Below are 18,284 nucleotides of genomic sequence, written 5' to 3'. Positions count from 1 at the left end.
CCACATTCTCACCGTAAAATAATATATCGAACACGATTCGGAAACCCTAACAAATGAAACGCATCCAATTGTGATCGTAGTGAGTGCATTTCTGCAACATGATAATAAATATATTTTATATTATACTATTACTAAATATTATATCGTCGTTATCAGTAGTTCCTATAAACGTATAATGTATAATGTATACATTATCTATACATAGGTATATATGTACGTTCTGCCTATGCATGTCTACACGCTACGACGAATTACCTTCGCCGGCGGGTCGATCATCAACGAAACGTTAATAGTTTTATATACGTCTTTCCTTTAGACTATATGGAGGAGGAGCGCTTCAAATAGGTACCTAGGTATACGTGGTAGCGCATCCTGCTGTAATTGTGTTTGTTTTTTCGGTGGTTTGGTAAAAAAAAAACCAACCGTACATAATACATACGTATAGTGCAGATATTATATTATACAGTGTACATAGTTAGAGTAACGGCGTTGGTGTGTTGGAGATGGTATCGGGTGTTAATGGCGAATGCCGCCGCCGACGTTGTAGCTTAGGTATAATACACACACGTACGGCGCGCGTGAGTATACGATATAATATACGCGCTAAAAAATAATGTTAGAAAAAAAAAATCTTACTCAAATGAACCGCCGCCGACCAGTTTGGGTAACCGCCGCCCGGATGTGTCGGGCTTAACATGATTCGCATCCAAAACGACTAATTATCGTCCGGTTTGAGAAATGCGAGTTTTTTTCTTCATTCGTTTCGTTGTCGATTTTTAATATTCGCGCATTGTTCTCTTCGCCGCAGAGTCCTTTGTAAACGATTTTTGGCCGACAGAATAAACAAAAAAAAAAAAACCACCGATGACTACGATTTCATCGGGTTTGGTGCAGCGCAGACATGACAAAAAAAAATTCACACTCGACCGAAAACCCGTCGTCGCGTTGTACAGCATCATCACCCCGCTTATACGGCCACCATAAAAGTCTCGCTAAGACGTGTTTATTATTATTACACACGTACAATTATTATTATTATTATTATTATTATTATTATTATTACTTTGTTATACTATAATAACAATAACGATATCTTAATGCTCGTATTTTTGATTTTTCTTCTCTGTTTTTCCGCCCCCAGGAAGTGTTGCGTGAATATTTTTCCACGCCGAAAATGTCACGACGGTTTTGACTATTATTATTTTATTTACACAACGTCGTCGAATTATATCCACGTATAACATGATCATTTCTATATAATATAATGTATAGAAACCTACACGCGTTTTGTTCTCTCGTCATCCGGACCTATATGCTGCATAATAATTATTGTTATAATATCGACCCGTTCGCACGGTGTTTTTTTTAACGGCTGACGGTTTCCGATCTATTGATTTTGGTCCGAATCGATACACTGTTGCTGCAGATTCCCCGGTTAGCCCGTTCTCGACTCTATACGAGTAACAACATATATATATATATATATACATTATAAATAGTATACCTGTAATAATAATGACGCATATAAAGGAACGCGCACCTAAAACCGGCGTCATAATGCCACGACGACGTGTACCTTTAGAGGTATTATTGACGTCTCGTTTCCGGGGTCGATCAATATTTGGGTTGTCGTAATGATTATTATTATATTACTGTTACTGTTGATGTTGCTGCCGCTGCTGCTGGTGCCGCCGCCGCCACATTGCAGTACGGTGAAAAGGAAAAATTACACACCGTGTGAATCATTAGCGCGACGCGTATACATATATAAAATATAATAATAGTAAGTGTATATAATGTACATAATAATATATATAGTAAACGGGGTTTCCGAATCAAACAATCGAGCGCTAATGACTTCGCACGACGAAAGCCGGCGGGGTGCCCGGCCCCCGGGTGCCGACGACGGTGGCCAAAATCAAAGTTTACAAAAGGATCTCTCGCGAACTTCGCGATCGTCGTTCGCCGCAGAGTCCGCGCGGTGAGATATAGGTAGGTACCGTACGGTAGATCTGGGTGTTCCTCATGCCGGAGAATAAGGAGGAAACAAACAAACAGAACAAAAAAAAATCGTGTATTATATTCAACCCGATAGGTCGTATAATGATGAATCGTATACAGCATTATTATAATAATACTGTCGCGATTACGATAATATACGAATATTATTATTTCGTCGTTTATTATACGCGTATGAGTATGGGACCGACGTGTTTCTCTGCAGAGTTTAGACTGTTGTGCAAAATAAATAATAGAACGCCGTTTAACATGTTTTATAATCGTATATAATATATACATCTTTTCGCGTCACAATAAGCCGTTGAAAATACGGTATCAAAGGCCACTCGCTAGTGAGTAGTGACTTCGGTCGAAGAAAAAACCGTCCCAAACTGTGACGTTTGCCCAGACGGCAATTAAAACTTGACCCAGTTTCTTCCCCTCTTTTCGGGTGCTAATTACTGGCTGCGACAGGTCTTAAACGGCCCGGACGATCCCTCGGGCGGCAGTGGCACGAGCAAGCAACAGGCGGTAAGCGGCGTGGGTTAATTAAATATTCCGGTGTGGTTTAGTGGTGAAACGGGGGAAAAGACGCAATAACGTGTATATTATTTAATATAAAAACGGACGAGAAATTAAATATAATAATAATGATATGTATAAAAAGTACGCGTATACAAAAGATCCTATTTAGCTCGTGCCAGGTTTATTATACTCGAATTCTTTGAGTTAATGAAGGCTTGCGATGCAACGGCTTGGCAGCAACTACAACAACAGCTACGACGACTCCCTTTCTTACATTTTTTTCGGTATTTTTTTTCTCATTCTTCTTTTCATTCTTTTCGATAATTGCTTAATATCCTCCTCCCGAGTCTTGTGCGCGCAATTAAAACCCTCATACCTACAATATATATGTTATTTATATACTCGGCCGTCTCCGTAGGATAATCGTCGCTAATTGTTTGACGTCGACGTAACACAAAAGAGGGGAACTACTATACACAACACGGGCTGCTGTGGATAAACGACTCACGGGCCGGGTGGAAGGTAATGAAAAAAAACACAATTTCCGGAATCGTCCACTTATTACTTCGCATATATAGAACACAGAACCCTTTAATTTCTTATATTGCCGAAAAAGCACATTTAAACATACACATTTATATTTACACGATAATACTATATGTAATGATAGACAACTAGAAAGTATATATAATGATTCTAGATGCAGCATTACAATATTACTTTCAAACTTTTTTCCAAACTAAAATAAACATTTTCAAAGGATTAATAAACAATAGTGTTATCATCATCTGTTTGTTAACCGCGATTGCAGAAAAAATATTTAACTAACTGAAAACCTAATGTACCTATAGTATATACAGATAAAAAAGGTTGAGAGTTTAGTAGATGCTAAACGTCCTTTCTGATTGGTTTCTATACGTGTCAGCAGGTGCCCAATGTATAAAATTATATCACTTCGTATTGGACGAGCATTGAAAATGAGGAAAAAAGATACCCATGATGTATATTGAAATACTAATAAATGGGAAAATAGAATCGTGGAATACTGCAATGGAACGATTATGTTTTGATCGGTTGTCGGTGGTTATCGTGCGTAAAAGTATATGACGAGGAGCGTATTAAAAAAAAAAATTAAAAAAAAAACAAGAAATAGAAAATACTAAACGATAATAAAAACGGTTACGAGAATGGTAAAAACAATACACGACGACAATGTAATCGCGGGCACGGTGCTCGTCTGCCTGGCAAACTCAGGTACGGTGTACCGTGCCCATTAATTTCATTTTCGGATCGCATGACTATTTCTACTTGAATATTATTATACGTACGATTCTAAAGAGCCTCGCACGAAATGCAGGGTGGAGGTGCACCGAAAACAAGACCACGTCACCGTGGTTTATAGTCGAATTAAATTTGTATGTATATATATAAAAATATAACATCGTCTATGACTATTGTAGTATATTTAAAAAAAATGTTTATACTGAGATATTTGAGCAGTTAAATTTGCACCCAATCAAATCCAAAAATTAAGCATTATATTATTTCATTATATGATCGTATTACTAGACGGCATAGGCATTGTAGTCGTTGTAGTGTTTACAGAATGAATAAAAAAAAAAACCATTTACTAAAAATTCTAAATCTTTACGGTATAAAAATCAGATTAGATCTATGAAATTATGATCTATAGATGAATACAAGCAATAAATTGGCTTTAAAGTAACAAAACGCGTGCTTTATTTGTTTCAGATCGTATTTAGGTTTGCGCTAAAATACATAGAGACTATACCTATATTCTATATTATTGCGCCGTGTAATATATAACAACTATATGTTGGTTAACTATTTATACATAGGACCAATGCTGCACATTACAATATATTATATCCTCTTTCCAACGCAATGTACTGTTAAAGTATTGTAGGTACATCGTGTGTGTGCGTGTGCCAACGTTTTGGATCGTAAACGATTACAATTTGTGTCTTAATCCCGATTTAGTATAATACACACGTACGCGAGCGTATATATACATGTATAATTTGATGTATACGTGTATGAATAATGCACATGGGTTATATGCACTGTATACGCGCGTGCGCAATATATTCGGTTAACCTAACGCGCTGATTGTTACCCATCCGTACCTATATATATATATTATGTAATATTTATATGCATATATTATAATGTGTGTGTGCAGCGGTGAGCCACCTGTATATTATGTTCCGCGATTCATATTCTAATATTATGTTTATATTATTTTATGTGTGTGCTTTTTTTTCCCCGTGTATATCGCGCGCGCACCCGCCGCGGGGCAAACTGCAACAACGTCATTATATAATATATGTACGACAATATAATTTGAATAACATTTTTTTTCTCACATTTTCTCCCGCGAGCGCGCGCGCGCCCGAAATAAATACAGATGTCACAATAATTACGGTATCGGCAAACCCCTTCCGCCGTCATCCGATGAGCGCATAATATACATATATTATATTATATTATATTATATAGGACAGGACAATTTTTTTCTTCGGACCTATTGTGCGCCGGATGAAAGAAAAACAAAATTCCACGCCGCGTAATAAAATAATTAGGGTCGGGTGTATAAATACATTAGGCGTGGAACAAAAAAAAAATATAGTTTATTATGTTGTACACATCACGCTGCACGCATAACAAATATATATTTATATATTATATTTTATTATACATATATTGTGTCATGGAAGCTGCGGTATGGATTGGGTGTTTTGTTCTGGGCAGACTGCAGTATACATATATATGTATACGATGCGCGCATAAACGGATGAAAAGGGTTGAAATTTGACAAGTGCAGAGAGCTGTAAAAATAAGGTCACCGTATATGGGCGGCGGCGTGCCTATATATGCGCGCCAGTGTTTTACACGTCGTACAATATTTAGGCACAATAATAATACACACCGATTGTAAATCGTCCGGCGCCGATGACGGTCCAAGGACTCGAAACGACGTGATTTCGATGACGATTTACGACACTGCAGCACCGGTGGAAAGCATAGTCGCCCGACAAAAAACTATATAACATAATACGCGCATATACAAGTATGATGTGTATAAGACGCGCGAGAAAACAAAACGTAGCACGTGCCCGGGGCAGTGTAAACGAGACGCGTTTCGGGAGTGGAAGGATAACGTACGACATTATTATTGTATAGGAAAAAATAACACAGAAAGGACGATCGACCCTTTGGGCGATTTCTCGTCCTCCCCCCGCTTCGGTTGCAGTGTACACTCATGTACGACAACACCGCGGTCACCGCCGCCGCGTGTCCGTGTCCGAATACCTGCTTGTTGGCCGTCCTGCCCGCGAGATAACGCTCACCGCCCCCGCTGTTTACACATACTGCACCGGGGAGGCGTGCGACCGCAAACAACTGTGTACCGTGGCGGGGGTAGCGGATGCACGGGAAGCTCACAGATAAAAGTCCGTTTCCTGTTTGTTTTAGGACCCCTAATAAAAAAAAAAATTTCACGCGTATAACATAATCCCGGTCGAAAATCCTAGCAGTTTGCTCGTTCACATTATTCAAGTCGGAGGAAATATACGAAACCGATTATTTCGTGTGTGTGCTAGCGCTAGATATATAATAATAACATATACGCCCGTAGTTCTGTAGGGACATGCAGGACAATATAGTATGAGGCGAGATTTTGGACGGGTGGAAAGGGTTCGGGTTAAGGCAGTACTGCCAAAAATAAGGATTTTTAAATAACTTTTAGAGTTATTCTTTCACGTGAGAGGCGAGACACTTTCTGGCTACTAGAATGCACGAGACATGCGGATTAGTTGGGGTGATTCTTTTCAGACCACAAAGTGTCACGTTCTCGTTCGATTCAATTGTTAAATGCTCGGGATGAGTTATAGGACTATACTCCTTTGGTGTCAGTCCAAAATCGTTTTTGACCCGTTGCACCGGGGAGTTATAAATATTAACACTAAACTTATATGCACGTCTATTGTGCCAGATAACGCATTAACGCGTGGTGGACGAAAACGGTATTATATACATATTATTATTTATTATCGGACCACAGGTAGAAAATCATCGTTACCTTGTGTGTGTACACAGAATGAGTACTGTCACACGTACACACACATACCACTCATGGTAACGCACAATGTCCATTGTTAGGGACGAAAAACTGTGAGCGACCCAAATAGCGTTCGGCAGGGTTTTAATAATAAAATATATCACTCGATTTTACTATTATTATTTGTATAATAAAATAATATATTACACCTTTTTCAAATGTACCTATATATACGCATACACATACGCATATTGTGGTAGTACACTGCTCCGCACAATAATAATAATATAATAATAGTAATAATAAAAGAGACATTTCGAAACGCGATGTTATGTCGGAAAATCTTCGTAAACAGTGTGAGGTGGGTGGCGTTAAGATATTTATATTATGTGCCCAACGTGTTGTGTACAAACACACAATGGCCGTCTTGACGAAAAAATGTCACATACGTACAATATAATAATGTAGGTACAGATAATATAACGTACGACCGCACCTACCTCCGACTCGTATTATATATTTTGTCCTTTATGTACAAAAATGTCGAACGATTAATGTCATTTATCTCGTTTGGACGATAATGAAAAATAAAAATAATATATTATATATTATTATACCGTAGTAAAATCCGTGTGCGGTACGTGACCCGGGCGCGTATGGGAGCGTTGTGTGCGGCACTCGTTGATATTATTATAAAATATAAAATTATGAGAGTGTGACGTCGGCGGTGGTGTTTTAATAACGATTATAACAACGTCTTACCAATTTTAAATGCAAATCGGATTCCTAGGAGTCACGTGGTGCACCACTATACCAATGCTACTACAAGTCTACAATATTATACCTCCCGGTTGGGCGGCGGCTACTTTTTAATAATATTTGTATCTACGCGTATATAATCGAACGATAGGTCCCGCGGTGGTGGACGTGGTGGAAGTGGTGTTCGGTATGGGCCAGGTATATGGTCGGTGGTCAGTACAGGTATAATATAGTGGCGGTAGACAAGGAGATTTACTCGCAACGGGGCCGTCGCTCATTAGTAACTGTTACTAATTTACATATTAAAGTGATGTTAAAATTAACAACCACACCTCCGGGGGATTTCCGTATATTCATACACACACTCGCGTTCAGATTTCTTATTATAATTATATGCGAGCACATCGCATGCGCACCGCGTTTAATTCTTCTTCTTTTTATTCTCAATCTCGTCCACCACACACACACATCATATAATATATATATATACATATATAATATTATTATAATACTGTGGCGGTCCGAACGTGGGCCTCTCGTCCGACCATATTTCATTATTAGTTTCCATTATTTATTTGTATTTTTATTTTTTTTTATTATAATTTTTATACTCTTTCACGTGGTTATTATTATTACGCTCATTTGCATTTGACACATTTTATATACGTTTATTTTATCCACCGACGCCGCCGCTCGTACCTATAGGTATACACGTATAATATAATACAATATATGCGACTCGGCGGCGTTCGTTAAGGAACTCGTGCTCGTCGAGCTCACTCACTCACATTACTTTCTTGGAAATTAAAAACTGGAAGCCATTAATAATAATAATAATAATAATAATAATAATAATAAAAAAGGCCATCCGACGGCGGTGTCGCGACGTTTGTATATACACACACACACACATACATATAAACGTATTACATTATTTTATACAAGAAAAAAAATCGTACGCATATACAACCTATAACATAATATTATGTACATGTGTGTGTGTCGATCCGTCTCATTAGCATAATACGTATATATAATATAATATCTTTGTCGTTGTAATAATATAATCCGCCGGCAAGGACTTATTCGTTTTCGGAATGAGTTTTTGCCTCCCCTTCTCCCCACATCACCACCCTCCCGGACGTATATTATTAGTTTATTACTCCGATTACACATCGGCGCAGTTAATATAATATATTTTATACATATTATACACAATACACACACACACACACATAAATATTATTTTATGTGGGACTCTATAGGTACTACGTGCTCGTATATAATATAAATTATTAGAAGACCATGTCCCCGCCGCTAATTATTATTGCAAATCCAACCGCGGCGAATGATATTACACTCCGATCATGTGCCGCCACAACAATGAATATTCCGCAGAGTGCCCGTGTGCCAGTCGGTGCGATATGTTTACTGAAAAAACTTCGCGCGTACCTATATATATTGTGTCTGCGGTGTTTGCGCGTGTGTCGTGTCTGGACGTCCTTCGCAGACGACGACAAAAAAAAAACCGTAAAGACAATCGAAATCGAGTGACCGGTCAACAGTATATCATACGCTATACGCACTATAGGTACGTGTATTATAATATGTTGGTTGTGACAGGAGTGGGAGTAAAAAATTGTTACCGCGATTGTAATATGTTGTGACGACACGTGGCCCAGACTAAAATTTCAGTAAAAAAAATAATAGAAATCCAATGAAATGCATCAAATTATAATGTAAATCAGTTGTGGTTGGGTTTAAAAGTGCCGATTTCACTTCTTATTTAGCTTTGAGTAGTTAGGACTTTTCTAGTGTATTTTAAATTTAAATTTTCGTGGACATTTTATTTTAAAATATATCAAATTTAACTTTTACATAATAATATATTATAGTTTTACTATTGATTAAATAATTTATATGTATGCATGTATAAAAGTGGATCGAAATGTATGTAGGTGTAAAAGATAATAAGTTTAACTATAGATTTTTCAACACGATTTCGCCAAAAATTGAGATTCGCTCTTTTAGACAAACGCACAACACAAAAACACATTTTACGATCGATATGATCGTACGTTTCAGCGTCTTCTATATGGGAGTTCGCCTCTGCCACATATATTATTGAAAAAGCGCGATTCGAAAAAAAATTGAGCAGTGTAGTTTTGTTTGTGCGTCAGATTTGTAGACTCTTGTAGAAACTAATTTAATGATATTCCGGCCGTTCGGACGCATTGATGGAAAAACAAGTATATTAATTATTAGCGCGTAATAAAATAACTATCTTTTATATACACGTTGTCTACGACAGAAAATTCGAAAAAAAAACACTCACATAGGATCTCATGACAATGATCTACGTAAAAGTACTATTATAATATAGACCTAAATTATAACATCGTGTGACGTCGCGTGGCTCGTATACCATCTCTGTCCGTCGTTCTCGGACCGTTTGACAGTCGGATCACCCTAATAATAATTTTACGCCTCGCCTCGCCTGTCGCGCGTTCGTCTGTATTTTTTACCTCAGTCGTTAATCGATCACGTCATTAAAACACGCGCGTAAAAAATATATACTTTGGGAGAATTACTCGTCAAATAAAATAACACGTGTACGATGCGTATCGGGCAAACGAGAAATTCGTTTGGACTATCGAATGAAATTGAAACGTAACGAAAACGTTATATTGCCGTGGACGCCAGTAGCCATGTAGGCACCACTCTGCATAGGCCGTAGTATATTGTATTATAAAGTACACATATACCTGATGGCGGGGAACGAATACAATAATATTAATAAAAATATAATGTGATACGAGAAGAATCGAAATATTCGAAATAGAAACAGACGTGAAACGATGAAAATGATTTTTATTATATAGATATTATAAATACGGTTTTTGGACGGACGATGATACTCCTCGAATATATTATGCATTTTCTATGGTATATACCTTTAATGATATTAATATGTAACTAGTGTACGCTCAATAAACTGTTTAATATATGTGTGTATCTATATGTGTGTCTGTGTGTGTGTGTTTTATATGTTGTTACATTTAGGGAGGTGATCGGGCGGCAGTCGCGGGTCGGTGCGCGCTTTGAGGCTGCGGGTCGTCGCAAGCGGTGTGTCTCTTTTTTATTTTTTTTGGAAATCATAACACTATGACATAGTTTAACATTGGATTAACTGTGCGTCGTATAATACATCACACTACGTCATAATATTAATATATCGAATATTTCGAGTATTGAGTATTGTACCGCAATATCATTTTTATTATGAGTTCTGCACGCGGAACAAGGCGTAGTATACATTGGTCCTCGAGATAACCGTTACCGTCGTAATAACATGATATGATTTTATAACACTGTCGCATAGATAACGACGACCGCCAGTCGGTCGTCCGCCCGGAAAGATGTCTCGGAGACCGAGAGAGAAAAAGTGATACAGTGATTGAGGGTAATATATACATATAGGTATATATACTCTGTTGCCTGTTGGTACACATTATTATATGCATTAATAGTACGATAATACAGTGTGTTTGGGTGTGTGTGTGTGTCATAAGTAAGTACATAATATTGTGTGTAGGGGAGAGACAGTTGTTATCGCTTACAGGTATACGCCGTGTACGCCACACTCGTCGCGTCCATTATCCGACCGTGTTGTGTTTTAACACGGCCGGCGTTTTATCGGCGGCAGACTCGTTCGGTCCTTTATTATTTCTCTACTAAACTGGTTTTTTGTCGGTTTTTTTTTTATTTCGTCGTTCTCCGACGACAGATAACGTTTAAGTGTGTCTTTTAAAATCACCACAGACGGTGTTCGACAAATTATTATTGACCGAACGTCGGCTCGTCGTCTACATAATATACGAGTATTATAATATGCACCTACCTAATATAATATACCTACACAACTAATATTATATAAACGTATTACATATTATATTATTATTGGTACGATCGTTCAACAGCCCTGCACACGATGACTTACGCGCCCAATGCGTATGGTTGACCTATCCATCGATACGACGTGGATGTAAAAAAAAAGAATAAAAGAATACGATTTAAACATATTTACTGTATCTATATAATATGGTATACGAAACGCCGTACACTTGTATATAATATATAGAGAGTCGTACAAATTTCGCATTGCTGTAAAATTTGGCCGTAGGTATCGTATATCTTGACCAAAACTCAAAACTAGAGCGTACATGTATAATGTATATGAATACGGACCACGGGGCATATCGCAATTTTCTTGTGTTAAAAACATAAAAATGCATTACGATCGATGTTGCACCGGAAAACCGAAAATCCGGTCAGCCCAGTCCATACATATCTATAAGGCCCGTTTCACATGGACGCGTATCATACGCGCCATCGTCGGAGTAGATAGAACCAATGTAACCAAAAACGCGCGAGTACGATACGTCGCGTATGATACGCGCCCATGCACCTTAATCATATTGAACATTTAAGTCGGGTTTTCAATACACCATGCCGTGATGCCATATGTTCTGCGGTGTATTAATTACATGTATATAGGTAATATACGTAATTCATTTCGTCGGTTAGGCCTTTTTACTTCCCCTTCAGTGCCTCAAAAAAGATAAATTATATAAAAAAAGTTATAGAATGTGCATCGGGCAGAATACCGAGCAAAGCTTATGTTAATAACCGATCATTAAAAGTACTAAAAATAATAATTACAAACGCGTGTATACATTATATAAAAATTATTTTAATTACATACATCGATAACAGATTATTAATTCTTAGTAAATCATGATAGTCGGTCACACGTCACCTAAACAAGTAGAATTTAATAACGAGACATACCAAATGAAAACCCGGTTTTACAACTGCAGCAAATATATAATGCAGTGTGTCCCGAAAATCATATCCGTATCACACTATAATTGTCATCACGAGACTGCGACCCATCAATATAATATATTTATATGTGGTTTTTAATAGCACCTATATAATTCATATGAAGATTATGATTTGATGGCATACATTTTTCACGGATTACCGTTGAAAATACCGCTTTTAAATAATAATATTATTTTGAATTGCTATACGGTGATAATTACACAAATCCGGTACATAGCTACGTCGTATGTCGTGTCATGTGCCTTTTATCGCATTCTGATTCACTAAATTTATATACAGTATTCACTGACATGATTGCGTCGAGATTAAATTTTGGACATGACAAAGACAGACGACGTAATAGTTTACCCGGTTAAATACAGCAATGTTAATATAATTACAAAGTTGGGCAAATTGATGATTTATTTTTCTTAACTCAGTTATAGTTTAAATTAATATGTAATGAGAAGAAAAAAGTTAAGTTAAAAAAATATTTACTAACTTAGTTAAAACTTATAGTACACAATTTAAAAATAATTAATAATAATTTATTTTTATTCAGTTAAAAAAAGTTTTTTCTTTATTGTTACTTTATATCACTATATTATTGAACAGCGTTACCTTACACAAACTTAAAACTATATAAATAATAAAATGTGGACATCTACAAGTCTATAGACAAACCGTTAGAATAAAATTAACTCTTAAACTCGTGTTAATTTGCCCAGCCTTGTATATCCATTGTATTATATAGCGATACGTTTACTTATGAATATAATATTTAACTAGTACCTACGACTGTTGGAAATTCTAATATCGCGAATATGATTACAGCCGGTGGCGTTCCTAGCACCACGGCGGCCACGACCAACGGTATGCGTACGACTGCTGTTGCAGCAGCAGCAGCCGCCGCAGCCGCCGCCGCAGCCAACAACAACAACACGTCCACGGGCACCATGACACCAGCCGCTGGCTCGCAAGAACATCAGCAACAGCAACAACAGACCGGCCAGTCGGGAACTCCGGTGCGGATGCTCCAACTCGACCAGTCGGTGATCCAAGCCATCGCCGACCGGTGCAGGACGGTGCGTCCCGACCAGACAGCCGTGGTCGAAGTGGCGGCCACCGTGCCGGCCTCCGAACTGCCGGCCGAGGGTTACGCCATCGACGGAGGCCGGACGGTCGGGCACGCGTGCGCCAAGTGCCAGCTGGCGTTCCCGGATAACGGGGGCCTAGCCGCGCACCAGCAACGCGACTGCCGCACCACCGGGTCCGTGGCCCTGGCCCACCCTGCGTACGGATGCCGATCCTGCGGCATCGGAGCCAACGGCGAAACCAACACGTACGGCACTGTGCACGCTCTGCGCGCACATATCGAGACGGCCCACCGCGGCGGTCATTACGGCACCGCCACCTCGTCGGTCGGCCGCCACCAACACCTGCAACAACAGCAGCAGCAACACCACCACCACCACCATCACCTTCAGCAGCAACACCAACAGCAGCAACAGCAACAGCAACACCAGCAACAGCAACTGCACATGCAGCAGCTCCAACCGTCGCCCAACCTCTCGGACGAGATGGAGGACGTGGTGAACCAGATCACGGCACTGGCCGCGGCCAAGGCGGTCGGCCGCAGTCCGTCGCCGCGCGACCTCAACAGCGACTCGAACGCCAATCTGTTTTGCGCGCCGTCCGCCGACAAGAAGTCGTCCGGTACCGCCGCCGCCGCCGCAGCCGCAGCAGCAGCCGCCGCGGCCACCGCCAAGATGCACAAGTTCACAGCGCCGCCGGCCGCGTGCAACGTCGCGCCAGCCGTGCCGAGCAGTGGCCAATAACTCCGACCAATCCACGAATCCGACCACCATCCATCATCATTTGTTCGCCGTCAGCACGCGGTCCGCAGACTTCTCCGGTTTCGCCGTCACCGCCGCCGCTGACGATGACTACGACAAAATATGTTATGTAAAACGTATGTAATGTGTGTATGTATATTATTATTATTATTATTATTATTACTATTATTTATTTATTTATTTATATATTATTGTGTAAAACTTACCCAAAGTTCCTTTTCGACACACTCATGTTCCTGGGGAGAGGACTTTCTTCATTTTTTTTTTTAGTTATTGCGATTTTCTTGCACTCGTATGATATAATAATACAGTGTTATCCGTATACGCTGCGCGTCTTTATTCTAGTCGGGTAAACAATTATTGATGAAATATGATTACGAAAAAAAAAACAGTACCACGCCTCTCCCCTTTTTTGCGCGTCCCGTCTTAAAAGTTGTGTATTAAGCAAACAATTTCTACGGTCTTTCGTTTCCTCACTATTTTTGTTTTCATCTCAAAAAAGGTACGTAGTTCCTCGTATTAAGAAAAATCACTAACGATACGAAAAGAATTAATTATTTATGTGTGTATAAAAAAACAAAAAAATACGATAACTGAAAGTTCCTTTACGCTACTTGTTTGTTTGTTTGTTTGTTTGTTTATTTATTTATTTATTATTATATTATTACTATTATTATACTATTTAATAGTATTATATAGGTTTTTTTCTTATTTTTTTTTTTTTATTGACGCCGTTTAAAAAAGATACGTGCGGTTTTTTGGAAACTACTAATGAAAATATGATATAATTATATAAAACGAAAACGTACTAAACTCGATTGCACGAGTTATTATGAAACGATGTAAAATTTAGCGCAATCATTTACGGTCGCTTAGTATTTCTTAGTATATGTTTAGAGTATATATAAATACGTATATATATATAATATATATATAGGTTTGTGTAAATATGAAAAGAGAGTACGGAAAGATTAAACCGAAAAATCATCATTAGGTTTTAAGTATTGTAATGCATTTCTACAATTATTATTATTATTATTATTATTATACGTTTTAGGTAGGTAATTTTATTTAATGAATATTTATTGTATTCAAAATTATTATTGATATTAAGTCAAGTAACAAACACCTCGCTATAATTGTGCTGTAATAATTTTAATTAATTTAATGAATTAGCAATCGATAAATATTATATAAATATATAAATATATTTAAATATATGCCCTATTTTAATTGAATAAACTCATTATAATTATATATAATATATCATTAATGTTTGAAGACAAAATAAAATAATATTATAGTATGTTAAGGCAGTGTTTCTAGATGTGTAAAAAGAGAAAAAATTAACTACATACTAACAAACTTATTTTATAATATGCTCCCCGATCTAATATTGTTTTCTTTATTCACTTGTTTCGGCATTCTTGTGTTTCTTCGGAACGGAAAAAAATTATAACGTTACGACATTATACTCCCTCAACGGTTTGGATTACTTTAACCGATTTCTTTTCGACAGATCGATAAACTTATATAAATTATCTTTTTTTTTTCGTATACGTAATAAAATGTATACACTATTTTTAAAAAATTTCGGGGGGCGTGGACCGAGTGTCCTTTGAATTGTTGGCACCAAAGGGCCCGCGATCCCCGTTGCCCCCCGGTGGCCCCCATATGTCCCCAATCGTCCCCTGCATTGTTCTCCCCTCCTCCCCAAACATCGCGCCCGATAGTCACGAGTGTACTCGCCGGAACTACAAAAACGAAAAATTATATTCACCTATATATTTCCTAAATATATCCGATATGAATACATGGTTTATTTATTATCTCGTAATAATCAACAAACTGCGTACTATACAACCATTTGTTGGATCCAATGACCTGGACACTTCCATTCCTCATAACTACACGATATCATTATTTCAATCGATCGACGTAAGTCTTATTGAGTTTAAAGTGTTCCGGCGGGATATGCGTACACAGAATGCACCTATAATAATAATATACCTATTATATAGGTTTCCACTAATCGAGTCAAAACACGAAAAACACATTCGTCCCATTGCTCCGAGACACGCGTTTCCACTTCTCACCCGCCCCACCTATACCCCTTACCCTCCCCCCCACTCCGGAGTGAAAGAACCCGCACCATCCTTTAATCGACCTCCTTCTCCCCCCCTTACCCGCACCGTCCATTCCCCCGATCAGCAGCCGGTAGGCCGGTGAAGTCTTCGTCGCTGGGAGCGAGACTTGACGGCGCCGTCCACTGCCGCCGACGCTGCGGCCGCCGCGCACATACTCTCCACGCACGGAGGAGCCAGTAGTTGGCGCGGCTGCAACACGGCCAGCGACGGCGGACGAGACGACGCACCCCGTCCCCGGAAAACGTTTTAGGCGCGCGCGCACCGCCCCACGCACATACGACACATACGACATCCGCCCGCACGTTGGGCACTATCGCGAGTATTCGCCGTTCAATTCGTCACACCGAACCTCCCCTCGTGGGCGCGAGCGCGCGACAAGATGAAAACGGTAAAACGAGAAAAACTACGAAAAGCAAAAAAAAAAAAAAACTTAAACAGCGATATCTATTGTCGCGCCCTCCGCGACAACCGATATCCACTCCCAGCATTCAAGGTTCCTATATTTAGCTGACATATGTACTAAGGTTCCTGTTTTATTATATAAAAAATATTATTATTAATATATAATGAATAAATTTAATTAAATGATAATGATTATATATTATATATTATACATTATAATAATTATTATTATTATTATATAATTATAACATAAAAACAAAAAAAAGTTTTAAGAAAAGTATAAAATTAATACTAATGCTTTTTTTCTATAAATATATATAAAAATATATATTTAAAATTAAAAAAAAAATAAAATTATACAAAAAAAAAACAAAAATAATAACGATTAACATTTGATTAATTACGACTATTTTAGTAGTATTATTTTATTATTATTATTATTATTATTATTATTAAACGTCTAAGGCAAACAATTATATGAATGTATCATTTTACTATTAGAGTTATACTAAACGTGTGCATTGTTGGTGTTTTTGTTTCTCTTTTTTTATTTGAATATTATTTTTTGTTTTTATTTATAGTTTGTCATAATACCGTATACAACCCAGCCCCGTACGCATACATGTAACAGTCACGTCCTCACCCCCCCCCCTCAACACCTACCCAAAGTATACAATCACAAAAATCGGTCATTTTATAACATATATTATTGTAAATTGTAATAAAGTGTAATATTATCTGGCTCCCGGTCTCCACGGTGGCGTTGACATCGTCCGTCGGACATATTATTATCATGTTACGTTTTTGATTTCTGTCTAACTATTTTTTTAGCCTGTTTTGTATATCGCAATATAAGGACAAACGCAATATCGATTTTTGGAATTGTTTTTTTTTCATTTGTATTTTTTTTTCCTATTCGAAATAATATAATATGTTAATTATAATCACCACCTACGATAACGTACGAATTGTGTATGTGCGTAGGTAACCTATGTACTCGTAATATTATAATGTATTATTATTGTGATTATTGTTTTTCCACGATGTTGTTATAGTGTAAGTAGGTACCTACGTCAACCGCCGCCGTGTATTATTTTTTCTTTACCCCCGGTGAGTGCGTGTATATTATACGAACGATGTGCCGGTCTCGTCGAGTCCAGTCACAATAATATTACACGTCGGTTCGTATATATACATCGTCACTCACAACACCCTCCGAGGAAACTCCTCCATTCCCGCCACCCGACCATCCCCTACGTGTATGCTCCTATATTATGTACTAATGTATTTATTTGTCGTTTGACGGAATAATAAAATAAAAAGATAAAAACCCACTGCGGTATCACACAATGTTTTACACGATTCTTGTATTAAAATTGTAGTCTACAAATTTGGTCTAAACAAGTGTTTTTATTTTCAATTTACCTTTTGATAAATTTCCTATTCCTGTCATTACAACTACGATGCTTTTCATTATATTATGCCCGTAGTGTCGGATGCATATACCACGGATGTAACCGCTAACCATAGCCAGTCGCAGTAGTCGAAAGACGAATTTACTATTTATATATAATATAGAACTATTATAATACTGCACTGTATACATGTGCACGATAAGGTGTGAATGGC

General features: G+C 38.0%; 1 protein-coding gene across 3 annotated transcripts in view; it reads left to right on the top strand.

Moving 5' to 3' along the window:
* The window catches only part of LOC132920381 (zinc finger homeobox protein 4), a 106,400-nt gene extending 88,341 nt beyond the window's left edge, over positions 1-18,059 (top strand). For all 3 annotated transcript variants that reach the window (XM_060982731.1, XM_060982733.1, XM_060982732.1), the window contains exon 5: positions 13,085-18,059. In XM_060982731.1, coding sequence (XP_060838714.1) covers positions 13,085-14,088 — 1,004 coding nt within the window. In that variant the 3' untranslated portion in view covers positions 14,089-18,059. The remainder of the gene's footprint in view (positions 1-13,084) is intronic.
* The last annotated feature ends 225 nt before the right edge of the window (positions 18,060-18,284 follow it).

This window comes from Rhopalosiphum padi, chromosome 2 (genome assembly GCF_020882245.1).
Source record: "Rhopalosiphum padi isolate XX-2018 chromosome 2, ASM2088224v1, whole genome shotgun sequence".
NCBI lineage: Eukaryota > Metazoa > Arthropoda > Insecta > Hemiptera > Aphididae > Rhopalosiphum > Rhopalosiphum padi.
The sequence above is the reverse complement of the archived record's forward strand: the minus strand, read 5'-3'. Positions and strand labels throughout refer to the sequence as shown.